This window comes from Apteryx rowi, unplaced genomic scaffold (assembly GCF_003343035.1).
Source record: "Apteryx rowi isolate R43461 unplaced genomic scaffold, aptRow1 scaffold_240, whole genome shotgun sequence".
Classification (NCBI taxonomy): Eukaryota; Metazoa; Chordata; class Aves; order Apterygiformes; family Apterygidae; genus Apteryx; species Apteryx rowi.
Genome location: NW_020448753.1, coordinates 1,015,970 through 1,024,640, shown reverse-complemented (window position 1 = coordinate 1,024,640; position 8,671 = coordinate 1,015,970). Strand labels below are relative to the sequence as shown.

At 36.7% G+C, this 8,671-nt stretch overlaps 1 protein-coding gene across 1 annotated transcript in view; it reads left to right on the top strand.

Annotated features, from left to right (window-relative positions):
• The first annotated feature begins 636 nt into the window (after positions 1-636).
• PPARG (peroxisome proliferator activated receptor gamma) overlaps positions 637-8,671 on the top strand; it is a 28,434-nt gene continuing 20,399 nt past the window's right edge. The window contains exons 1-3 of the mRNA XM_026066411.1: positions 637-861; positions 2,235-2,404; positions 4,458-4,596. Coding sequence (XP_025922196.1) covers positions 642-861; positions 2,235-2,404; positions 4,458-4,596 — 529 coding nt within the window. The 5' untranslated portion in view covers positions 637-641. The remainder of the gene's footprint in view (positions 862-2,234; positions 2,405-4,457; positions 4,597-8,671) is intronic.

Here is an 8,671-nt window from a genome sequence, read left to right as displayed (position 1 = left end):
TGTTTCCAGCTGTACTTTAATTCAGTGCCATTGGTTGTTTTCTTTAAATGACCTGCATGTTTACTAAAACACATAAATGTTTTATAAAATATACTATTAAAGCTGAATCGTGTTTCATCTGGCCATTAATAATTATTTAGAACATTTTTTTCCATGTATATTTTTGTCAATTATTCTGTACCTGCAGTTATTATAACTGCACATTGTTCTGTGAACCCTTTAGTTATTTCTCTGCTACCTTTTGAAGTACAGATCAAGCCAGTTCACCTTAGTTGTAGCATACCTGTGACAGCCATTCTTTCTCAGCATAGCCTGAGCTCAGGATGCCAGCAAATCTCTTTTATGACACATGACGTCAGAGCCTTCCTAGGAAGAACCTCACAGCTGGGTTAACTGCTTGGTATTATTCATGCAGTGTTACTACACAGACTAATGCACTGATGTACTTTATGGTGACAAACTCGGGCCAAACGATAGATGGGGCCTAAACTTTCTCCTAAAATCCACACCTGATGGTGAGTTTGCATCTCAACCCTTTGGACGTGAGACAGTCTTGGGCCTCAGCTCAGGCTTGAACTCATTACAGTAATAACTAGTTTCCTTTCAAACGTCTGTTTCTTTTTCTGTTTTCAGGGATTACAATGGTTGACACAGAAATGCCGTTTTGGCCGATTAATTTTGGAATTAGTCCAGTGGATCTGTCTGCAATGGATGATCATACACATTCCTTCGACATAAAGCCATTTACCACTGTTGATTTTTCAAGCATTTCTTCACCACACTATGAAGATATTCCTCTTGCAAGAACTGATCAGACAAGCATTGATTATAAATATGATATCAAGCTCCAGGATTGCCAAAGTATGCTTTTTGGTTTTTTTAATATTTCTTTCATGTTTATATTTGCTTCATTCTTTGGGGAACTTGAGAAGAATTCAGATGCCTAACTGCAGGTATCTTGTGCCATCAAAGATGTCCACAAGATATTCTAATAGGGCTGACAAATAAGATACATATGGCAGACCTTCACCCTTCCAGAGCAGCAGCTGGAGATGAGGCAGAATATTTTGAAGTAGCTAAAAACACATTAAACACCTTATTAGACATATGAATCCCACCCTTTGTTTCTGAAACCTCCAGTCTCCTATCATGTATCCTCTGTGTAAAACGTCCTTTGAAGCTTCATTTAAAAGAATGCAAAAAAAATTTCCCATGTATTAAAAATGGCCCAGCATACACAGCATATTAAATAATAATATTTATACCTTTTAAATTCCAGACTGGCTACAAAACTGATGGAATAGGAATATTGTCTACATCTGAGTCATGGCACTGGTATAACTTTTATCAATGTTCCCAGTATAGGCAAAACCTTGGAGCTTCTTGAGCTAGTATTTATATACATGTGTACACGCATATATATGTGTGTGTGTGTGTATACATGTGTGTATGTATACATCCTTCCTTCCCCAGTCACATAAACAAAATTGCATGGGAACTCTGCCATCAAGAAAGGAAATGATCTGGTCTTAAATAAGTGTTACCCTGTTCCTGCTCATAATAGCAATGTCGGGTTGCTGTGCCTGGAACTTTTTTTAAAGATCCAGTTATCAGCCTACTTTGATCTGACAGCACTTTTGTTTGTAGTAATCTGTTCAGAAGTTCTTTCAGGGAATTCTTATTGGGAAAAATGTGGTATTTAACTTTGGTAGTACAGAGAAGCAGGTATTGTGTTCCACTGGGTTATTTATGGAATGAATTAAAATATATTTTTACAGGGAATACTTTGTTTTTCCTTTGCTGAATTAGAAATGTCCATAACACTATAATAACAAGCTAGAGAGTCCAGTAGAATCTAGGTAGACTAAATCCTCTTGGTCTTTACTCAGATAATTTTCTACTTTCTTTTTTTTCCTGGTTTCCTTTTTTCTTTTTTTTCTAGCCTAGAAAAGTAAATTTCCTAGTTATTATGGTGTAGCTAGTTTGGAAAAGGAAATATTCACCTTATTGTAATACTACCTGTGTTTTCTCGTTCTATTGATCTATTGGATAATTGGGTTTTTTTTAGACCAGATTAGTGACTCCAGTCCATTCCCTGCAGTAGTTCTACCTTAAAGTAATATAACTTCACTAGATAATGAGTAAAGGAATAAGGTCTTTGGAGAATGATGTCTACATAAATATGTATATTTAATTATACATCATTTCATCATTTATATCTTCTCTATGTACAGGTGCAATCAAAATGGAGCCTCCTTCTCCACCCTATTTTTCAGAAAAAGTTCAGTTGTACAATAAACCTCATGAGGAGTCTTCCAACTCCCTTATGGCTATTGAATGCCGTGTGTGTGGGGACAAGGCCTCTGGCTTTCATTATGGTGTGCATGCATGTGAAGGCTGTAAGGTAGGTTGTCACAAATGTATTTTCTCTGAAGTAAGATTTGATCCTATTTCCATCTAAAGAATCACTTTGTAAAATAAGATCTATGCTTTATAAAAAACAGTTCTAAATTTTTTTAAGCAAATTGTCTCATATATAGTGTATACGCTTTATAGTCTAGGAAGTGGGAGTCTTTTAAAATCTAATTGCTTTTTATTATTTATGCTACTGATCTATTTTAATTTTTTTGTGCATTTCTTCTACTTTGGTTATTATTCAATTATATTCCAGTCCTCCTGTCTCTGAGGTCACTTGTACAATTTGAATTGATATAAGGCAGCAAAAGCAGGCTCATGCCCAATTCCAAAGCCAAAAACTCTGAGCAATTTAGTAATCAGACTTGGTTATTTTGATTGATTAGAATTTCTTTACCCAGTTTTCATATTTCTAGGTGACTACAGAAAAGTCTAACAACATTAAAGAATGAAGCTTTTTGCTTTAAAACTCCACTGACTTCTGATGTCAATGATATTTAGTGTTTATAACATGTAAAGGACAAAGGAATGGTATAGAAATTGGCCGTCCTCAGGAATGAGAAGAGAAATGCCAGAGTGCTTTTGGGAAACATAAGTTAAAAGCTAATATTTACATGTTATAAATTCACTGAGTTCAAAGAAAAAGTATTATACAGAGTTTTAAGTTTCCTAAAGTGGAATTCACATAGTCTTTTCTATTTTTGATATCTTGAGAAAAATAATAGTAAAGACCCAATCTGGGATTTAACTAAAATTTGTAGCACTGAATTATGAAGCAATAGGCATGCTCTTGATTACTTACATCACAGTGAATTATACAAACAAGTGTCAGCATTATGCTTTTAACTTTGAGAAAAATTAGTTGTTACAACAAACAAACTATGATAAATTTGGATAAACTTAATTACTTATGAATGCTCTAAGAAAGCATCTTTAAACTGTAAAAAGACAGAACTGGGAATTTCTGTAATGACCCATAATGATTTCTCTCCTTATAAGACTTCATTGCTTTGTGCAATAATTACCATGAGTTTGGCACCAAGTGTTTGGATTTTTCATGTGCCAATGTGCTTCGCAAACCTGTAAAATCCAAACAATGAGGACAAACTAGAAAACACAAAAACCTAGAAAATAGATCCCGGAAATAAATGTCGCAAAAGTAGTTCAACGCTGTGCAAAAACAAAGAAATAGAATAAATGAAGGAAAATAAATCCTCTCCATACTCAGGCTCAAAAAAGAAGTGAAATATTTGAAATAGAAATACAGTTATTTAGGAATCAAAATCTAAATAAACAACCCACCCATAACCTTTTTTATTTATTTGGGATCTAATATTAAAAGCAAGGGAAGATGGGAAACCAACTGTACTGTCACTAACAGGAGAGTATGAGTAAAGATGGAAGTTAAACAACATGTATCTCATACAATAAAGAACTGTGATGGTAAATATAAAAACATACAGTGCAGAAATAAAAAACCATGCTTTCCAAAGTCGTTCCCATGAAATGCCAGTTCAAGTTAAGGAGTGTGCAGTCACTCCAGGCATATATTCTGTTATCTCATTTCTTATCAAACTGCTCTTTGCAGAATCTTTGGTTTGTTGTCATCTGTAAAAGTTTTCCTACATGGGTAGTGAACTTTAAATTTTGAAAATTTCTTGTTCACCTTATAACAAACCCACGAGCAGTGGAACAAGCAGAGCCTGCCTCCCCATGGCGCAGTGTTCTTCATGCTCAACACCTCCATAGTGCTCTCAAGTCACATGCCTAGTGTCCTTCAAACCCCGATTCCCCGCAGCTTCCCTACCTATTTGAGACTTCTAGTCCTCTATCAAACTGGGTCAAAAATGGCTAATAGGATCAGAACAGGAGCACACTGCTATGCAGATGGTACAAGCCTTGCCTCCTTAGGCAATCTGTCTAAAACAAAGTTAGGTTCAGCGTAGATATAGAAATGTGCCTTGTATGTATAGACAAGTGAGACAGTGACACTGACAGTTTCTTGTATCTTTTTTTTTAACATGACTTTATGTTTACTCCAGGGCTTTTTTCGAAGAACAATCAGATTAAAGCTAATTTATGACAGGTGTGATCTTAATTGTCGCATCCATAAGAAAAGCAGAAATAAATGTCAATACTGCAGATTTCAGAAATGCCTCGCAGTTGGAATGTCACATAATGGTAAGTGCAGATAGCATATTTTAAAACAATAATATTTCATCTGAAAAATAACATGAAATGTATATATGATTAGTATGTTTGCTGCTGTAACCTATACAGTCTTCTGTAGCTTTACACTAGACAGTTTAGAAATATGAATCAGAGAGATTGCCTCTGAGTTTAGGAGACTGTATATGATTGAATGATACTTTGAATATAAAAAACAGATAGGTAAAGATCTGCACTTATCAGTATAATACATAATATAAGGAATGAGTTGGTTTTACTCTCCATCATTCTTGCTCATTACACTGTTGACTGTTCTTCATAACATACTACAAGTGTAATTGTTATTTTTCAGTTCATTTCTTTTTCTGTAAGTGGGAAATTTAATTATGAAAAATAGAGTGTTTACCAAAGTGTGTAAATAATAATAACTTGAATTTGATGCACAGGACACTTATTGAGGATTGTTAGCATCACTAAGTTAAAGTTTCCACATATTAGAACATAGCGTACTGTAAATGAATGGGCCATATGCTGTACTGTTTTAAACTGTCCTCCTCCTCTCTAGGATACCCACATCTGGGCATAAATTACAATGTGTGGTAAGTAGGAGTGTAGTGTTTCTGCGCATGCTCATTCAGCTGTTGGCCTCTCCTCATATAGTGTGTATAGCTGTTATTCCTGTGTACTATGCGCTGTCTCTGACCTCTCCACCACCCAGAGGTGAATACCCCCTCTCATCTGTGAATTGCAAGCAGCGTTTCCATTTCGTATATGTTGTGGTCTTAGGTTGCGAAGGCGTATGCCGTTGTGTATGGTTCTGTGATTACCTTCTTTACAGTAGGCAAGCAGATAGCACCAACCATAGCACAATACTGCTGTCTTGCATAGAATAAACAAGAAAGTCCCTCTGAACTTTAAAATTATCAATTCATGTGGAAATACTTATTTATGAAAGTTTAGATAGAAAGACATAATGAAGATTCTTCACTGCCTTGCTCTGGCAAAGTCAAGTAAAAACAGGAATTAAATGTCATAACATAGAGAGTTATGTAATTCTAAGGGTAAAGAATTGCAAACATGACTGGGAAAATAATTTCTCTGTGGTTTTTTTAGGACTTTCATTATTTTCAATATAAAAAATGAGTGTGCTGTCCCCAAGAGAAAACTTAACTGTGGTTTGTGAAGTTAATACATGCAGTGAATGTAAATTGGTATGGGAAATGTTTTGCTAATAGAAAATATGGTTTTCAAGTTCCTGGGATGCAACAGTAACTCTTAAAAATAAATCTAATTTTGAAATACTAGTGTGGGTATTTTTATAGTAATTCAGGGGGTTTATTATTATTGTTTTCAAGGTGCATGCCAAATTCTCTAAGCTAGCAACATGGCTTCCACCCATGTCAATGGGAGCCACGCGCAGGGCTATCAAGAAGGGGAAGTGAATGGCCAAGACCATTCTCCGTTGCTCAGCAATGCAAAGGGCCCAGTAAAATTTATAAAATGACTCTGTTTCAGCTGCCATTTCTTCCTGTTCGGCCACTGCCAAAGAAGAATCTGTGGCACCAGCAGGGGCCGTAGTGTTGGGAAGAGGGGGAAGCCCAGGAGGGAGGGAGAAAGGCCAAAGCCGTTTGCCCCCAACCTTGCCAGAAAGCTTTCATTGGCTCTCACCATCAGCTCACCTAACAGGGAGTTAGGAGTGTTTATATTCAAGCATCTGGCTCCTGCATTAGCCTTTTTTCTACTCTGGTAGCATTACATTTTAGGAAACGGCACTCTCCAGCATTTATAAACAAACAGATTTGTAAAAAAGACCTAAATTTTGTCTTTTAAGACACAGGTCTATGTAAAGACACATGTAGAAATGCAACTCTGGAATTTGCTGGTGACGCTAAGCCAGATTCTTATGTTACATCTACAGATGAAAGTTCCTCCATTTAGATAGTGAAATTTATCTGAATTTTAAACACTTGGAATCAGAATGTGGATTATTTATGCCTGAGGGTTCCAATCTATGTATTTGCATAGATATATTACTGCAAAATGAATAGTTAGTGCTCTTACAGAAAAGGGGAATGCAGGGAGACACTTAGCAGCTACAACCACATTCTTTTATGTATAAATACTACATACCACATGGCTGGAGGTTAGAAAAGACAGTAGTGTTCTCATGCTTTGGATATTGTTTTCCTTTCTTTCTCCAGCCTCAGTGCTGGTCTGTGTTTAACCCTCAGTTGCTCAGATTGTATTCCGAAGTACCTGGAAGCAGAAGTTTGCTCTCTTAATTTAGGAATTATTCTTTTTTTTTCTCTTTTACTAAAAATACCATTTATATAAAGCCAACTCTTGTAATGGGAAAAAGAGCACACATGGCACTATGTCTTGATTATGAGATCTGGGAGCACTCTGAATTGCTGAATATGGGCATGTGCCTCCAGTAAACTCAGCTAGGTATCCACTCTGGCTCAATGTTGTGTTCTCTAGTGAAAGAAATTGAGTTTTTGTAATCTATCTCAGAGTTGCATTTGTGCTCCAAAAAGTCCATAATCTGTATGATCAGAAGGGCAGAGTGCTACACAGAATAGTCTAGAAGGAATCACAGTATAAGGATACATACTGTCGTTTTTACACAGAAAAGCAAAGAATATAATGTAGCATGTAGCATCTTACTATATTCACTACTGGTATTATATCACTGATATTTAGCGCATACTGTAGGTGTAAGCAAAAGAAATAACTGCCAAAGGAGAGAGAGGTCAGATGTTCCAGCTGCAGGCACATGCCCAAACTTGCACAATCTTCTATTGCTGCTAAGAAATTCCCATTTGAACCCCTTCCATCCTTACAGCATGAGTAACAAGCCGTATTTCCAGATCTCTTATACCAGCTCTCTGGCTTGTCCCTGCCCTTTCCACCCCTGCATGTCCTGCCTTCATCCATTCCCCTTTCCCCATCACTTCCCAGCCTCCCAGGAGATAAGGAAGCAAGCTGGGCCTGCTGCAGGGGGAGAAGGGGGAGAGAGGAGACAGAGTAGTGAGGAAGATGACTGCTCCAGGGAAACAGAAGATGAGGCCAGGGTCACACGACGGAGGTGGACAGAGAAGCAGAAGAGGGTAAAGATCCTGCTGCTGACCCACATATCCTTGAAGTTTTCCTCAGCCACCAGAAACACTATGGACTGTCCTTATCCTCCCTTTTCCTTCCTATCCTCTTCAAATACCACCGGTCCCTCCTATTTCTCCTTTCATCCAAAATCCCACTGCTATTTCACAGATTCCTTCCATAAACCCACTGGTACCTGACCTCTCCCTGACTTTTGTCTCAATCCCCAGAAAATGCCAATGACTTCTCCCAAAGGCAAGTGCTAAGCTACTACCACAAAACTGAATTTTGCCCCAAATTTGGCTGCAGTGTTAAGAATCTTTGAAGATATATTATAAACTTTTTTTAAAATTTTTTTAAAAACAATATTTTTGACTGAACTTTCTAACTTTAGGTTATTAACAAATTATTATATGCAAAATACGCTTTGACCTTTTGTTTAGGGAACTTTAGTCTTATAATTTATGAATTCCATCAAAAATTCTACAAGATGCATCTTTCCATGAAATAGTTACTTACAGGACAGTGTTTAAAAATGTATCTTGAAAGATCCACTACTATTGATCTATCCTAAAAACACACATTTAGAAAGAAACAAGCACATTTGGAAATGTTAGATGGCTAATAAACATACAAGCCATCTCCTAAAAATATTTTAAAAACCAGACATGTGTAACAAAGACCTAACAAAAAGAAGCCAGCAAACATGTACAAACTTTACCCCAAGCGCAGCTTTAATGCACTAATATGAGAAAATATTATGAGATGCCATGAGGCTCCCAACAGATTTCATTATTGCTGAATTATGTTTTGTGGAAGTCAAATATTTAGATGGCAGGCAACAAGATACACCCCAAAGATTTATATCGCATAGCAAACAGTAAGATCCATTTCCTCTCTCAGTGAAGTCAATTCGCTAATTTGGGGGAATACTTAGTCCTGTCTGCTAAATGCAAACACTTCTGGCATTAGTGGCTCTTCTTGGTTT